Source organism: Panulirus ornatus, chromosome 31 (assembly GCF_036320965.1).
Source record: "Panulirus ornatus isolate Po-2019 chromosome 31, ASM3632096v1, whole genome shotgun sequence".
Classification (NCBI taxonomy): domain Eukaryota; kingdom Metazoa; phylum Arthropoda; class Malacostraca; order Decapoda; family Palinuridae; genus Panulirus; species Panulirus ornatus.
The window spans coordinates 2,064,290-2,082,200 of record NC_092254.1 but is presented as its reverse complement, the minus strand read 5'-3'; the positions used below and the strand labels follow the sequence as shown (position 1 = coordinate 2,082,200).

Genomic DNA, 17,911 nt, shown 5'->3' with positions numbered 1-17,911 from the left:
TATATAGGAAGTCATCAGCGTCGGGGAGGGGGGGTTGGGGGAAGAAGGTGCGACGCTGGTGGAAATTGTGGCTGAAAATTGACCCCTTGCAACAACCGTCCTGTTGCGTCCGTCAACTGAGGCTTCAGAAGCAGTAGAAGGTCGTCAGCAGAACCGTTCGTCAGCAGGTGACACGAGCCAGCCAGCGACCAGCCAGCGACCCTTTCTATTCGTCTAGAGTCAAGATGGTGACGCCCTCTCGTGGTCATCACATACATCACAATAAAAACTCTTAAGCGTTACGGAAACCGAGTCAAACTGATCTTAAATTTATCATGGAAGGAAAGTTCAGCAAGCTCTGGCTGGCCCCGGTCGCTCGGCGATGCTGCTTAAAAGAATTTTAAACTTGGGTCAAACTAGTGAAGACAGCGCTGGCCTGGTGGTACACGAGAGGCAAGAATATTCCCTGGCCTGACGCTGGCTGGCTGGGGAGAGAGAGAGAGAGAGAGAGAGAGAGAGAGAGAGAGAGAGAGAGAGAGAGAGAGAGAGAGAGAGAGAGAGGGAAGGCGCAGTTGTTTTTATCGTACGTATAATAATACTCAGAAAACCATCTAACTCCTCGTGTGTATCTTGTCACGTGCTGTGGAGAGGGGCAGATGTGAGCCTTGCGTTCACCATCAGAGAATGAGGTCAAGGCAGTTTATACCACGTTTGACCTCAAGGCTGGAGGGTAAGGCTCTTGAGAAGGTTGCATGTGTGTGTGTGTGTGTGTGTGTGTGTGTGTGTGTGTGTGTGTGGGAGTTCCACATTCCTAGGGCCCCCAACTCTTGAACATTGTCTAGTGTGATACAACTTTTCGTATTCATGTACGTTGTCTGCATATGAATGCCTGGTCTGTTATGACTCGGGTCTGTGATTCTCAGGATATTAGACGAGACCCCAGCCCCATCAGGCGGCCAGGTCGTGTGGGGGGGACTGTGTCGCTATCGTCTGGGCCTGATCAGGGTCTGGTGGGGTCTGGACTCATACAGTATAACATACATCCCATCACAACACTTGTGTGTATAACAATGATTATGATTGTATGATGACCCATAAGACTTCAAGACTTATGGAAGGATGATACTAGAATGAATGACACCAGCACGAACCTTATTCCAGCTTGATTCTTGGTTGATGCATGGCAGGTTCAACGTCCACACGCCTCAGCCTCGGCCACTACACTGGATCCAGCACGTCTGTTTGTTTACCTCAGGAGACGAATCAGTAAGACATGTTTCTTTCTAATGAGTCGTAACACTTCTACAAAACACTGTAGTCATACACGGGGAGAACGCCTCCAGCAGACCCATTCCGTTTAGATAAGTAACGCACACAACGTCTGACGTAGGAGCTGACGTAGGATCTGATCGTAACTGAACGTCATCCTTTGTGACAGTCGAATGTATTCCTCCGCCCTTCCTGCACCGACCGCTTTACTCCCCACACTAAGTCGCTGGTGTTTACATGTGACCGTGTCCTTCTGCCTGATTCACAGCTGAGGCCAGTAAGACGCCCCTCGCGTAGTAAACTTACTTTTTCCCTGAGCGTCGAACGCAACACATTCGGTCCTGGGCCGCATGCGGCAGCCGAGGAGGGGGGGGGGGGGGAATGGGAACTTTATTGAACTATGGTTTATACAGTTTGTACGAGGGAAGCAACCGCAGAGTGTGACTGCCTGTCTGACTGACATCTGTCTACCAGTGCCAACATGAGGAGTACTGGTGTCACTGCCAACACAGGTGATCTGACTCAGGCACCAGTGCCAACATGAGGAGTACTGGTGTCACTGCCAACACAGGTGGTCTGACTCAGGCATCAGTGCCAACATGATAAGTACTGTTGTAAATGTTGTCACATTCATGCTGGCACACGTACTCGTCAGACACCATTGCCACCCCTACACACTAACTACTGTTGTCACTGCCAACACAGCCCTCCTGGTTCTGTTGGCATAGCGACTCATTAAACCATAGAAATATATTCAACTTTACGACGTCCGTTGAAACTAGAGCAAATATTATTTTAGCAAATAACTTTGCGTGAGGTTGGGGGGGGGTCGGGTGGGGTCTCGGGCCGGCACAGTGATGCCAGACATAAGTTGAGAGGTGAACCTTGTGGCAGAAGCTTAATTTACTGGCCGTGTTTCCTGCCGCCGCTGGTAATACTCCAGCCAGGAAAGACACGCTGGAAGAAGGCTATATTTACGTCTCTAGACGCCTCCTCCCCACCCCAGTTTTCTTGCCCGGGGACGTTAAGGACGACGTAATGCCAATTTACGTCATTCCTGATGAAACAACTGACGTCATCAAAGGAGGCGATCCAATGGCAGAGAGGAGTTGAGTTGGCTGTAGTGGCCGAGGTTGGTCTAGCCTCAGCTGTGAGGGGGACGTTAGCTGGTGTCATCCCAGGGGACGAGGGGTTAGCTGAGGGACCATGGCTCAGAGATACGTGTTAGCTGAGGGACCAAGGCTGAGAGATACGTGTTAGCTGAGGGACCATAGCTGAGAGATACGTGTTAGCTGCGAGACCATAGCTGAGAGATACGTGTTAGCTGAGGGACCATGCCTGAGAGATACGTGTTAGCTGAGGGACCATAGCTGAGAGATACGTTTTAGCTGAGGGACCATGGCTGAGAAATACGTGTTAGCTGAGGGACCATGGCTGAGAGATACGTGTTAGCTGAGTTGATTCTACCATCCTAGATCTGTTTGTGTCACTCGTCATCATCAGGTGGTGGTGGTGGGAGCTACTTCCTCGACCCCGCCACCTGAGGGAGGGACTGACACTTGGGAAGCCACAGATTACTTGGCCGAAAAATCACCAATGGCCGAACTTTTTGGAGTTAATCAGCAGCCTTAATCACCGGTGAGATCTTAGAGGTAGTTGTAGGGAGGCAAAGTTTGTCGTGGGAGAAAAGTTTCTGAGGTTCGTCTCCAGGAGGGAGGGAGGGAAGGAGGGAGGGAGTGAGGGAGGGATGGAGGGAGGGAGGGAGGGAGGGAGGCGGCTGAGGTCCCTGCCTGAGGGGGAGAGGTATTAGTGGCGTCCTCAGCCTAATGTGGGCAACACTGAGGCAGTTTATGATATTGCATCAGCGGTGGCTGGGTCTCCAGCCCTCACCAGGGCAAGACGGACGCTCGTGTGTGCGTGTGTGTGTGTGTGTGTGTGTGTGTGTGTGTTATCACCCATCTGTCCAGAAGGGGTCCCACCTCTTATCTGTCTTTCCTTATCACAATTCCCTCGTGATAGTTGCATTTATTCCTTTCTGGCTTGGCTTCTTCCTTGAGTCCACAGCTCTGCTACTGAGGAAACACTTCCTCACGTCCCTCCATACACGTCCTTACGTCCCTCCATACATGTCTTCACGCCCTTCCATACACGTCTTCACGTCCCTCCATAAACGTCCTCATGTCCCTCCGTACACGTCTTCACGTCCCTCCATACACGTCCTCACGTCCCTCCCTACTCTTCTCTTGCCTGACTTCCAGTCGAACCCCATGGTTCTGGAATATCTTCCAGTATTTCTTTTTTTTTACGTCAGCTGAGACGGCACGGGTTCTAATGTCTCTTCTTACTGTTGGTTCTCACAAGATGTCCTGGTTTTGGCCTTCATTCCTTCCTCTATAGTTCACCCCTGAGGTCTGGTACCATCTTTCCTGCGCTCCTTTAGAGCCTCTCCAACAATTCTATGCGACTCCTCGTGATGAAGAGTCCAGACTTTCATGGCATATGCCAGCTTAAGGGCAGCGCACCACCACTATATATCTTCTTGAATATCATCCGCCATGAAGCTGAGGGCAATTTCGATACTGACCAAGAAATAGTTTGGCTTCCTTATGATTCCCGTCTCGTGGTGTCCTAGTGGCAAGGTCAGGGTCATGTCGACTCCCCCGGCTCACTCTCACAACACGACTCATGTAAGACACTTCCCTTTGTGAGGTGCTCAGTGTGAGGTGCTTACTGTGAGGTGCTCAGTATGAGGTGCTCAATATGAGGTGTTCAGTGTGAGGTGTTCATTGTGAGGTGCTCAGTGTGAGGTGTTCATTGTGAGGTGCTCAGTGTGAGGTGCTCAGTGTGAGGTGCTCAGTGTGAGGTGCTCAGTGTGAGGTGCTAAACATCTTCTCTGTTTCATCCCCTTCCCATCTGCGCCACTTTACATCCAGAGTTGACTCAGAGTTTCCTCTATTTCTTTTCCAGACTGTCCCCTTCCCTCCTCTCTCCTTCTTCCTTCTGTTGACCACTTCAGATGGACGACTCACTGAAGTCCTCTTTGTTAGTAAGTCTCTTACACAGTTTCAGCCGCTCCCTGGCTACGAGGCTCCACGCTCGAGGTAATCAGAACTGGCCATGTCTTTGTGCCATCATGATATCAGGCAATTCTTTTTATTTCTCTCGTTTCAGAAATTGCATTTCTTACATCTCTAGTTGGCGCAGCTGCTTCAACGTCATCCTGTTTTCTAATTTACTTACAAAACTATCTATTTCCTTTTTTTTGTAATCGCTTCGTAGTTTACGATATCAGATATTTCCTTATCTATTTGTTCATGGTCTGTTATCAAGTGACCATCGGCAACTGTTATCAAATGGCCCACCTCTGAGCCACAATGACCCCTCCCCCTCGCCTGTGCTCCAGAGCCACAAACGCCCCTCCCCCTCCCCCTCCTCCTCCTTCTCCTTCCCTTCCTGCTCCCCTCCTCCCCTCCTCCCCCTCCTCCTCCTCCTCCTCCTCCTCCTCCTCCTCCTCCTCCTCCTCCTCCACCATGACGTAGTGGCGGGGTGGCTGTCGTCCACAATATTGGCGTGTTGATGTAGTGCTGGGCACCTCGATGCTAGGATTTACCTCGGTGACATTAAGCCCGAAATGTCACACTCGTATGTCAGGGTTAGTGCTGCTCTGCTGGGCTGGTCTATTGGGCTGGTCTCCTGGACATCCGGGCTGGTCTCCTGGGCTGGTCTCCTGGGCTGGTCTCCTGGTCTCCGAGGTTGGTCCTCCTCGACTGCGGGGCTGGTCCTCCTGCTCTCCTAGGCTGATCATCCTGGTCTCCTGGGTTGGTCTCCTGGGTTGGTCTCCTGGGTTGGTCTCCTGGGCTGGTCTAAGACAGATAACGAACCTCAGAGACACGAAAACATGAATGGTATCTATTGATAAAAACCTTTTAATGAACCCTATTAATGACACTTATTAATGAACCCTATTAATGACACTTATTAATGAACCTTATTAATGATATATTTTGATGAAAGCCAATTAATGAACCATTTCATAAAAAAGCAGTAATAAAACTTATCGATGAAAGCCTATCAGTTAATCATATTAGTGAAGACCTATTTATAAAAGCTATTTATGAAAACCCATTAATAGAATCTATTAATCAAACTTGATTCCAAGTGAAACAATTGTATTATAAATCGTTCATGATCTATATGTATAAGTCATTCATCAAATACATTACGAGTTTGGGAGGGAGTTGTCATGCGATCACAATCATGATGTGTTGCATGACAAGCCCAGCGATTAATGCTGTTGTTGTTGTTCTTGATGACACGCCAGTTGTGTTGTGCTTCGTCAGGGAAACATAAACACATTTTCATGTTTTACATCCTATTTACATCCTCATCTCTGCCTTAAGATTTACATGTGTTGGTTCTTAGACTCGTTTACACAGTCGAAGGTATTTCAATCAGCCTCCCAAAAAATCATTTTAACTTTTCTTATATTCTATGTAGCGCTTATGGCCTTTCCCACTGTGGCCTGAGTGTTTTACAAGAGGCGAGTGTGTGTGTAAAATATTTACAGCGTAAAAGCCTCACAGCTGGGATGAATCTGTTGTCGGGTCGAGTTTTACATATTACGTCGGGGAAATTACGACCCTGTCTTGCCCAGGGAGAGGAGACATACGGTCGTATATGAAGGATGGAAATATAGCTAGTGGTCATATAACGCTGGGGAGAGAGAGAGAGAGAGAGAGAGAGAGAGAGAGAGAGAGAGAGAGAGAGAGAGAGAGAGAGAGAGAGAGAGAGAGAGAGAGAGAGAGAGAGAGAGAGAGAGAGAGAGAGAGAGACAGAGGAGATTTCCCTCATCACGAGGCAGGACCTGGTCTCATGAGCATTATGAGGGTAGTGAGGTGAGGTGAGGTGAGGTGAGGTGAGGGGGTGAGTGAGTGGGCAGGAGCACCACTCATCATGATCTTGGTGGGACGTAACAGCATTCTCTCACATGGATCCTGATCCAGACGAGTCAGGGAGCGAGGACCACACACCATCAGCCTGGTGGATGATCCGGGAGTGGATCAGACACCCTGCTGCTGCTGCTGCAGGTGGAGGATCCACCCTGCCTGCTGTAGGTCTAGGACCCATCTACCTGCTGTAGGTGGAGGATCCACCCTGCCTGCTGCAGGTGGAGGATCCAGGTTGCCATAAGGGCACGGCTCCTGGTCCTCTTCTCTTCACATAATTCCATGCAAGTCTGAGTGTTCTTCACCCCGTCCTTGAGCCAACATTATACACCCACAATCTCTTGAACTTTTCCTCTCCTTCCTTCATCAACGTCGCTCCTGCAGACAATTGAATCTACTTGAAGGTAGTTTTGTGGGGCTTCGTGTGTCAGTGGTTCGAGGCCCACTCCCTCCTACACACTTGGAAATTACAAATTTTGGAAGTCCAAACTTCACCACTTGGCAACTCACTTCATCACCACAGAGATTTTCCCTCCAAAAGACTTTTCTCTTTTTCCTACGTCTTAAAAAAAAGGTCTTATATCCTCGCTGGGGAAATGTTTCCTCACTTTCCTTACCCATGATAAATCTTGAAAGTCATTTAGATCTTCCAGCCAGCCAATCCTGCACACAATCTACATCTTTTTTGTTGAAGGTCAGTTTCATAATAAACAAATTCATTCTACTCTCAGTTCATCACCAGTCCTCCTACAGGAGTTCCTCCCACAGGAGGTCATCCTGCAAGAGGCTATCCTACAGGGGGCCATCCTGCAAGTGCTCCTGATATCAATTCCTTATCACTACACCAGAGCGTTAGATGAAGAGCAGCAGTTCCTGTGTTGATCCACCAGACTCGTTTGGCCCGTGCTGTGCCCTGTTGAAGGCCACTGTCTGCCGGACGTATATTCTAAAAAAAACACTTTTTTTCTTCTAACACTTCAGAAGTAAACTGTGGCGTTAAAGGGATTGGATCACATCTTAGGAAACAAAAATCACATTTCCACTGTCCTGGAACCTGGTGGCTTTATTCTCGACTGCAGACTCCTATGTTATGCAAAAGAACTGGAGAAGCTAAACGAAGCGACAGACCCAAAGTTTGCCAGTAAAATGTTGGAGATGCAATTGGAAGAGCAGACTCCAGGACCCAGGGTAGACCTCAGGAACCAGAGGAGGTGCAGACCCCAGGACCCAGGGTAGACCTCAGGAACCAGAGGAGGTGCAGACCCCAGGACCTAGAGAAGACCTCAGGAACCAGAGGAGGTGCAGACCCCAGGACCCAGAGTAGACCTCAGGAACCAGAGGAGGTGCAGACCCCAGGACCCAGAGAAGACCCCATGAACCAGTCGTAGCTCGAGGGAAGAGTTCCTGAGAGAGACTGGCTGAATGGCGCATCCGGTCAGTTAACACAGCACATCACACGTGAAACTAATCTGCCTGGGATTCGAACCCTCTGGAGCTCTCGGGCTCATGCGTAATCCATAGTCATCAAGGCTAACCGCCATGTTGATAGTCTTCGTTGTCTGATGATATGGTCCCTGAACTTCTATATAACACTCCATGGTCCGTGCACTTCTATATAGCACTCCATGGTCCGTGCACTTCTATATAACACTCCTCAATATACTGATAGCCTCTGATATGGGTAGCAGAGACCACTCCACTCATACCTTATGGTATCAGATAAGGAGAGGTGGGAAGAGGCCAGACCATATTGTGTGCAAACACCAAGACGGATGAGAGAATACGTAAATGTCGGAGACAAACATCAAATATCTACTTTAGATAAAGACAATATGCAAACAAAGAGATACTATAACTTTTCATAATCCTGAACTGTGTTTACATACCTTTAACGCGAGTCAAATGACTATATTAAGTAATTTGATTCTGAGAAAAAGAAAATGTAAGCACTGTGACACAATAACCTGTGGCTGTTTACATTCTGTTCTTAAACATCCAGACATCACATTGATTGATCAAGTGAATGAAAACAACTGATAATGATTAAAAAGGAATATTTAAGAGCCTCCTCATACAATTCATGTTTGTGTTGGGATGGACGCAACAACTTGTGTTGGGATGGACGCAACAACTTGTGTTGGGATGGACGCAACAACTTGTGTTGGGATGGACGCAACAACTTGTGTTGGGATGGACGCAACACCTGAATGAAACACTCTCCTTAAGGAATGACGTTGGCAACCTCCTCGAAAATGAGGAAAAAGATTAGACAATATTTTACAACTGGAAATATTTATGGTTCCTCGAGGAAGGAGGGACTGTCGAAGGTGGGGCGGACGCAGGATGTCATGGGGGTCCTATATCTGTGCGGACGCAGGATGTCATGGGGGTCCTATGTCTCTGTGGACGCAGGATGTCATGGGGGTCCTATGTCTGTGTGGACGTAGGATGTCGGAGGTCCTAGGTTTGTGTACGAGGAGGATGTCATATGGCCGTATTCACTGTGTCCAATCAAAGAGGTTGTTAATGGCATGAGAGTTGGAATAAGTCTTTGAAAATTCGTGTTATTGTGGTGCAACACAGTCAGCCATGAGCCACACAGACAAGATCAACCAACGTCTTCATCCTCATGTACGTTGCATCCTCCGTATTGAAGTCCATCTTGGTCATCGTGATAAAGGATTAGATTATCATCAAGTTCTGCCAGTGCACTGCTGGCTGACCCATCCAGAGAATAAACGACGGAATGACTCAGTGTGGGCGAGGTTGTGGCGGGTGATGTTCATAATGTGTCACCACCCCCACTCCACCAGCCACACTCATGACACTCCATACAAAAATATGATCAAGAATAAACTGTGTTAAGCGACCGAGTCACTGAAAGAATAATAAATCCTTCAAACATTAATCCCCACAAATCCAGCTGGGATTTACCTTACAAAGTGTGACTGAAAACGAGCTTCATAAATTCCGTGAGATTACGTGTTATGAGAATAGAGAATAAATGCCCCACAATTTTACTAACTTCCGAGTTGAGTTATGATAGTGTTATAATAACACATAAACCATCATCTTCATCAATAATCTACGTGATGATTTATGACTGTAATCAAGGTTAAGATAATTGCCATTCAAACAGGTGGAATCATTTAGCTTTATCATTAGGTAATGAGGAAATATTTCAATCTCCTGTATACACTTTATTTATGAGGCTTGCTCGCTGGAGTTACCTTCGCTGGTATTTACGTTCGCTCTTAATCTGCTTTCCTGTCTGCTCTTTTATCATGAACAAGTAATATTCTTATAAAACTCTTGAGGCAATATGTTTTAGAGATACGATCTATGAACCTGATAAGACTTAGTTACCTGTAGTTCATGAACCCAGCGAGTTATGTTCGCTGGCAAAGATCGCAGCTTCCGTTCGCTAGCTTCTGTCTGCAGGAGGACGGGATGCGGCATGTTACAGACAGCGAACTCTGGACAGTATTGCCAGGAGACGGGGGGAGCGAGTGTACCGTCATGGTGCCACGCAAGGGCGTGACGTTGCCCGGCACAGACAGACACACAGACAGACAATCAACAAAGACTGCAGGAGACATTTGCCTGTGAGAGCGCCTGAGAGGGCTGGTCAGACCCAGGTAGTAATGAACGCAGTTAAAAGTTTCTTGACAAAGGAACCACAAGAGACTACAGAAGTTATAGCTGCAAACTTAATAAGAACAATTCTCTCTCTCTCTCTCTCTCTCTCTCTCTCTCTCTCTCTCTCGGGGCCAAGCTGATGGCCTCCCAGGATCCCAGGGATAGATGGGACAGTTATCCGGGACCTGGGATAATTACTAGCTGATGTGATCCCCACTTGATCAGTTCATCTCTGATGAACGAGAACAGAAACATGTTAACATTAACAAACTCCGTGTCATATTAACATTCCTGACTAACTGACATCCTTCCACTGGGTTTACTCGTTGCGCTGAATATACAGAACCCGGAGTTAAGTCTTGGAAGAAACTCAGTAGCGATCATAAACAACTGTTTGTCTTCATAGAGGATTTCTTGACCGGGCCGTTTGAACCATGTTATGTTTTACCTCACGAAATACAACGTTGCCTAATTATGGTCTTAAGATGGCTGCTGAAACCCAGGAGGAACTACTTAGCATATGAGGACTGTCGCAGGAATTACCATCACTTGAACATCACAAGACTCATTAGGCAGTAAGGACCCTCCCGGCTTGTTAGGACGGTCGGCCTGTGAGAAGGGAAGAATGTGAGAGGTGAAAGGGGCCGGGCTGAAGATTAGGGAGGATGAAGTAGTGTAGGAGCGAGAGAGGTGATGTGTGAGAGATGTTTAAGGAGAGAGAGAGAGAGAGAGAGAGAGAGAGAGAGAGAGAGAGAGAGAGAGAGAGAGAGAGAGAGAGAGAGAGAGAGTATAATTCGTTTTGTGGGAAGACTTAGGGACATCATCTGACCCCAGAGGAACTTGCTGTGGAAATGTTCAAACTACTTCAACTTCGGGAGAGAGAGAGAGAGAGAGAGAGAGAGAGAGAGAGAGAGAGAGAGAGAGAGAGAGAGAGAGAGAGAGAGAGAGAGAGAGAGAGAGAGTTATACACCTCAAAACTTGGCCCATGGGGGCTACATCCCTCCTTTGTTTTACTGTGAGAAAAACGACCCCCACGACGAGGGCCAGGGGGTCGTGCCCTACCCCATCCCCACTACCAGCAAACGACCCCTGGCACAAGACCCTTCGGGGTCGTCCCCATCTTGCCTCTAGTCGTCCCCAGCAGGAGCGGGGTGTCCAGGACGCCATCTTCCACCTCTGGGCACAATTCAGTAAAGTGGTCGTCAGGAACACAGCAGCGGCCATATTACTGATACACACAATATATTGGAACAGTACACTGGAAGATGACTTCAGGAACTTCAGATAACGTGTGAGGGAGCAACTGTGCTGTGAGGGAAGTGGCGCGGCGCTGGGGAGCGAGAAGTGGTGCTGGGGAGAGGGAAGTGGTGCTGGGGAGAGGGAAGTGGTGCTGGGGAGAGGGAGAGAGAAGTGGTGCTGGGGAGAGGGGGAGGGAAGTAGTGTGTTGAGGGACGACCTTCAGTTGTGAGGCCACTGGTGATGGACGACGTCATGTGTCCTCTGTAGTTTATCACTGGAGTCTGACACCAGCGCAGCGTCATCAGCAAACAACTAACTCACCCTCAAGGACACCCATCCAACCCTCACACAAGCTTACCCTCCAGGTCCATAAACGCCACATACAACTCCTTCTTCAAGTCTTGCTCGCACATTATCTCTTGAACAAACTCCTGAAATCCGCAAATCCTCCGTCACTCCTGAAGTCACGTCGCTCCTCCCCAGTCTGAACACGTTGTGCATATCAACACCTCAGTCATCACCCTCCCCATGCAACCTACCAGGTACACTCAATGATCGGATACCTATCTCTCTCTCTCTCTCTCTCTCTCTCTCTCTCTATATATATATATATATATATATATATATATATATATATATATATATATATATATATATATATATATATATATATATATATATATATAAAGTGTGTTCTAGAATGGAATGAAAGTGTTAATTAAGATGAAGATGAGCAGAAAGAATTGGCAAGTATAAGGGACTAGATCAAGTGAAAGTACGAGGTGTAACCTCGTGAGATGTACCGCAGGCCACAAGGGCAGCGGAGGAATACACTTACGTAACTCAGCCAGAGACCTTCACTGTCTGTTGTTAGGGCAGAGCCCGGGCGAGCGGGCGGGCGAGCGGCCTTAGGTTGTGTGTCACTGTGTCTACGCAGCGTGGCGGCGGTGGAGGCCACTGTAACATACGCCTGTGCGTGTGTGGCTCTTCTTACTCGAGCGATCCAGAGGGACACGGTCGGGAGAACTTCCCGTGTATGACTGTAAGGTTAGTGGAGGGTCAGTGGCTCAGGTAAGCAATAATATGGCAAACCAGTGTTGTGACTGATGCTGAGGGGTATATACGTCGAACCTGCGATATACCATGTATGTATACTGAGTACATACCTATATACACTACGTCATTCAGTGTGAGTCAAGAAGGAATACAGACACAGAAATCATTCGTATCATTTCTATTCATTTTCTCATTGCGTGACTAAGTTTGTTATCTATGATGTGTATCATCACGCAAGCGAATATACCGCCAACGACATTAAGCTGGGTAGTTATATATGAAGGATATACGGTATTTATTCAACATGTATTGATGTGTTAACCTTCTATAGGTAACAGAAAATGAGAGACACGTGAGGCCTGTGTTATGTAACGCGTCGACGATCAACGAAAATCTTAACCTAGAACTTGGTTCGTTAATCCTCTGTTTGAATGATATATATATACACATTTCAGGTGGTTTAAGGTCCAATGTTTATTGATTTATATATCTAATTTTTTTGTCCCCGGATTGTACAGATACAGGTAATCATGTTGAGTTTATCATAGCATGACTCGTATTGGGATCAGACGGTATACACGGACACACAACCTTGTGTGGTACTGAAGTGGTTGTTGCTGTTGTTGCTGTTGTTGTTGTTGTTGTTGTTGGGAAGCATCGAGAGGAAGGACAGTAACCATGGACGAAACATGACCCTCAGACGATCATATACACCATGTTATAAACACAAGTGTTGTGATTGGAGATATGTTATATATTGGGAGTCGGGTCATGATGGCAGGAGGTATACATTTAGCATAACATTATATACATTGCACCGTAGTACAGGATATGGCCGCCTCCACTTGTTGCAGTCCAACTGGCTGGTCCAGACCTCACTAGACTGATAAGGTTAGGACGATAACAGCACGGCGTCCCCCACACGACCTGGGCTGCTGAGAGATAACATCTCACCCTTATGTGTAAGGTTTAGTCTGTATCTATGCCTCCTCCAGCTGCCTCCCATTAACCCCTCGTTAATAATTAATTGGTAACGTCTTGAAAGTCATCTGTGTGGGAAGACATTGGGTTGAAATCTATATTACTGCGAATTTCGTAAATATATATACATTATATATATATATATATATATATATATATATATATATATATATATATATATATATATATATATATATATTCTTAAGAAATGATAATGAAATGTATATGTATGTGATATTTCAAGAATGCTATAGTTGAATGGTCCTGTATAGTACGAGGTGCGTGGGACGCTACAGAATTCAGAGTAAAGTGTCCTTCTGTAACTCGGTAGGGAAACGATTGTCAACCATGAGTGACGTCACGGAGCTTGAGTACGTGGTGCTGACCCCTGGATGACCTGGCGGACGTGGCTGACCTCCTGACCAATCATTTCTATCCTCGCGAGAACATGGTAGGTTAGCAAGGCCCTCAACCTCAGGTCATGGTGTACAACTGTCATACCTTAGCTACGCCTGAGACACACGATCATCTCAGTCTTTTCCTCTGTCATTTAGCCGCTTCACTGAACTGGATATTATCTTTTTTTCCCAGTGTATCTGTACTGGAATCAAGCAAGTGGATCCTACAGTGGGTCTGGAAGGCCATGTCACCCGCGAGTGTTTAGTCTCAGGTACGTCTGTTGGTGTGAGGGTGAAGACGACGAGGAAACTCGTGGCTGTCTCGACTTGCGACACTCTCACCTCAGCACCTGAGCTAACAGAAGCCACCTACGGATCAGACCCTCTGGTAGTGTACACATGCCATCATGTAGACCATTTTGTACGTATGAACTATATCCAAACACGCAGGGTTTGGAGGATCATTCTGTTTTTCCAGTGTCTGTATTGTAGGATGATATACACGAGGTACATTCATGGGTCTAGGTGACCAGAATTCATTTGGTGAAGAACTTGTATTTCATGTAAGTGAATACGATATCGTTATTCTGCTATCTCGTTTTGGACAATGAGTTTTTTTTTGTGTGTATAGAAGTATGTGTCGAAGGCGTAGAGATTGAGCCATACAACAAGTTATAAACTATTAACTATTACTAAAGGGACGATTAACGACGACACTTCAGCTCTGAAATCACTAACGAAATCATCCAATGTCCAACCTCATGTCCACACTGCCCTCCACAGCAGAAACCTAACCACTGACCTTCGCCATTAACTAGGTCAAGACATATCCAGCACGTTCGTGCGTCACATGGTCAGTGTTTGGCAACTTCAGGATGATTTCTTGAGATGTCTGTCTCCTTCACTACACTACTAAGCCTTAGAACCTTCTAGTGGCCAGTTATCAACTTCACAAAAGGTCTGGCCACGAATAAGACCTTGTCCCCGTCAGTGGGAAACCTTCTTACAAACTGATAACAAAAGACGTAACGCAACGAGATCTTGATCATTGTGTTGTGCTTGTGAGAGTTGGTGTCACTACCACAGCTTGCGATGATTGGTTATGTGTGTTGCTGCAGGCTGGGATGTTCCGGCTGGATGCGTTGTGCTGGAAGCTGGTGGACGTCTTCCAGGATCCTGGAGTGGAGAAGATCCTGGAGGTAGATCGCGTCTGCGTCCATCCAGACTATTGTCGGAGGGGAATTCTCAAGGAGATGATAAAGGTAGGTTGCGAAGCAGCTGTGGTAGGTGGTGTGGTAGGATGGTGACCCAGCTGTGGTAGGTGGTGCGGTAGGATGGTGATCCAGCTGTGGTAGGTGGTGTGGTAGGATGGTGACCCAGCTGTGGTAGGTGGTGTGGTAGGATGGTGACCCAGCTGTGGTAGGTGGTGTGGTAGGATGGTGACCCAGCTGTGGTAAGGTGATTAATCCTTGGCCATATTGGTAACTAATAGAATATAGTCATTAATGCAAGTCTGTTATCATAATAAAGCTCTTTAGTCGTACATTTTCCCCCATGGACAGAGATGCATGGTCCTGGGCGCTAGACAGGGCTGCCAACTCGCTCACGCAATAGCCACCAGTCCCTACACCGAGAGGGCATGTCTGACCCTGGGGTTCGAGACCCGTGGCGCTCTCGACTTCCACACCGTGGAGGAAGACCTGATCGACCTCTCCGTCCAGGCACACAAGGTGACCAAAATTATGTCGAAGCGTCTGTCACCCGAGGTGACAGTAAGGAACAAGCCCCGAAGCTACCAACAGTCATCTGTCACACAAGACAGGAACATCACATTTCCTCTCCCGTCCAGACCGTCTGACGCGTATGGCCTACGGGAGGTCAACAGTCTCTTGTCTGGCTGACCCTCAACCTCAGATGCGTCTCTCTCACATGATGACCTCATGCGCGTCTCTCTCACATGATGACCTCATGCGCGTCTCTCTCACATGATGACCTCATGCGCGTCTCTCTCAGTAAAGTTGGTAAAGAAAAGTTTGCATTTCATAGTAACTTTGTGGCTCGTACAGACTCGAGAGTCTTGGTTGTGATTAAGACATTATCAAAGTCTAAACTTTAATTAGCTCTCATTTTTCGAGGCAGTGGTTAATGCAGGCAGGAGGAAGACCCCGGTCCTTGGTGGAGGAGTCAAGAGTAGTGAGAATATAGGAGGAGGGGAGGTGGTTGTCTGCCCACAGGCAAGGCTGCTGTTCACTGGTGAGCCAAAAGTAGTGAGTTATGGGTTTATATCAGACTCAGTTAATATTCTGTCGTAAATTAGTATAGAAACATGATGGTTTATGTTAGTGACCTGTGACTTTGTGAAGCCCAACTGATGGTCTTTCTGAATAAGCCATAGACATTTGAGAGATGCAGCTAGCAGCCCTCAATGGTAAGCTATGAACATTTCATAGCTGCAGCTAATGATACTGGTAAGCTAAAAACTTGTGACAGATCCAGGTAATGTCCTTCATTGGTTAGCAATGGCGTTGTCCTGCTGGAGCCTCGTCCTCCTGAAGTCTCGTCCTGCTGGAGCCTCGTCCTGCTGGAGCCTCGTCTTGCTGGACTCTCGTCCTGCTGGAGCCTCGTCCTGCTGGAGCCTCGTCCTCGTCCCTTACCATCTCACAGTTTCATAACCTTCTCTGTTCACCCTACACACAGGTAATATTCCTCACCTTGCCAGATATTACTCCTCCCCTCACACGCTAGATGATATTCCTCACTCCACCCGCCAGAGGATATACCTCACCCGTTCCGTCAGATAATATTCCTCGTGTCTTCCTTTTATGACTAATAAACTCTTCACAATATGACCCTCATTTTAGACATAGACCTTCCAAGTTGCTGTTTAAACACATCTGCTCAAACGTAAGATTCCTTCCTCGTTCACCTTCGTCTGTGGAGATGGAAGGGTCTGGTGACCCAGTGCCTCTGGCTTGATTTCTTTACAAAAGAGAATTATAATTTTCGCTGGTCATTGTCGTAGACTGGCGGTGATCATCCTTGGGGGTAAAACTACCAGATAATTGTCTCGGGTCGTTGTTCCTGAAGGAGGGAATGGTTATAGCAGGTCATAAGGGCTGTTATCCTGGATTGCTTGGCGTGTCTGGCTCCTATGGAGGACCTGGGAGTGTGAGGCAGACCGGAGACAGAGGACGTTATGATCAGCGAAGAGTAGCGGGTGCATGTGAGAGACGAGGCCCGAGAGATAATGTACGTAAGAGATGGTGATGAGAGATAATGGATATGAGAAGTGATGTTGAGATAATTGATGCTATGTCCCTCTCTGAGAGGCAGATTTAATCAGCTTTGATAGTCGAAAGTTAACTCTGTGTCTGTCTTCTTTATAACTGTCTCTTTCTGTAAATCCCTGTCTGTCTTTCTGTCTGATAACCTGCCAATCTCTCTAGCCATCTGTGTTGTTCAACCACTTTGACGAAAATACATGTATAGATAATGAGATGCTGGAAACTGACATACACTACAGTACATTACTGAGTACATTTTCTGACATTTTCTTTAAAAGGTAGAAAATGACGCACAACCGATGGTGTTAATGCTTAGAATAATGCTAAACAATAAGAAAAAACATATTCGTAAAAAGCCATAGGATTCCCTGATACTCAAAGGAGGATCAAGGATAATACCAGATCAGTATACACCAATATTCTGGACATCACATGTGATCACACTGAAGGAGGATTAGAAACGATACACGTCCCAGAACACATGACGAACAACAGTTATACACACGGAGATCAACACGGGGTTTCCTCTGATGAAAACACAGACTCGAGCTCAGAACAATGGCATTCATGAGCTCGAGTGCCAGGAAAGAGAATGGATATTGTTTCCACTAATTGTGCCAAGGCAATGGACACAGCAAACCACAAAATTCTATCAGAAAACGGCACAAAAAATTTATAAAGGTTAGCTACGAAGATGGATGACTGACCCTCTTACCAACACGAAGTTCCATGAGACAGGACGGTGGTGGATGTGTCATGATGAACATACAGGGTGTGTCACAAGGAGAGACGTGAGCATCATTACCCTTGATGATAGTGATGATGTGAGAATCATTACCCTTGATGATAGTGATGATGTGAGACATAGACAGAATCATGAGAAAGTATAGACACGTACTTTACAGTAATGCAAGGTTAGAAACAAAAAAGGACCCAAACAGTGTTCAAGGAACGCCACATTCAACCAAGACTTTGAACATATTTACATTTAAGTTCTTGAAGAATGTAGTCAACATAACTTTAGAACCAAATCCCCTTGGCATAGTTAAAGGTTCCTTGTCTCTCGTTCGTTATACTTACCCTCTCTCCCTATATCTCTAGATCCTGCTGTGTTGCTGAG

The 17,911-nt window shown here is 46.8% G+C and overlaps 1 protein-coding gene across 1 annotated transcript; it reads left to right on the top strand.

Annotated features, from left to right (window-relative positions):
• Nucleotides 1–11,942: 11,942 nt before the first annotated feature.
• On the top strand, nt 11,943–17,036 carry LOC139758674 (uncharacterized). Its single transcript, XM_071680261.1, has 5 exons — nt 11,943–12,119; nt 13,441–13,560; nt 13,701–13,895; nt 14,626–14,769; nt 15,070–17,036. Exons 2-5 carry the CDS (start codon nt 13,558–13,560, stop codon nt 15,406–15,408), a joined length of 681 nt encoding a protein of 226 aa, XP_071536362.1. The 5' UTR covers nt 11,943–12,119; nt 13,441–13,557; the 3' UTR covers nt 15,409–17,036.
• Nucleotides 17,037–17,911: the final 875 nt, after the last annotated feature.

Bases quoted from the DNA above. Each gene is read 5' to 3' on its own strand.
- LOC139758674 (XM_071680261.1), top strand. The intron at 13,896-14,625 runs GTAGTGTACACA...GTGTTGCTGCAG, and splicing joins CCTACGGATCAGACCCTCTG to GCTGGGATGTTCCGGCTGGA. The intron at 14,770-15,069 runs GTAGGTTGCGAA...CCCCATGGACAG, and splicing joins TTCTCAAGGAGATGATAAAG to AGATGCATGGTCCTGGGCGC.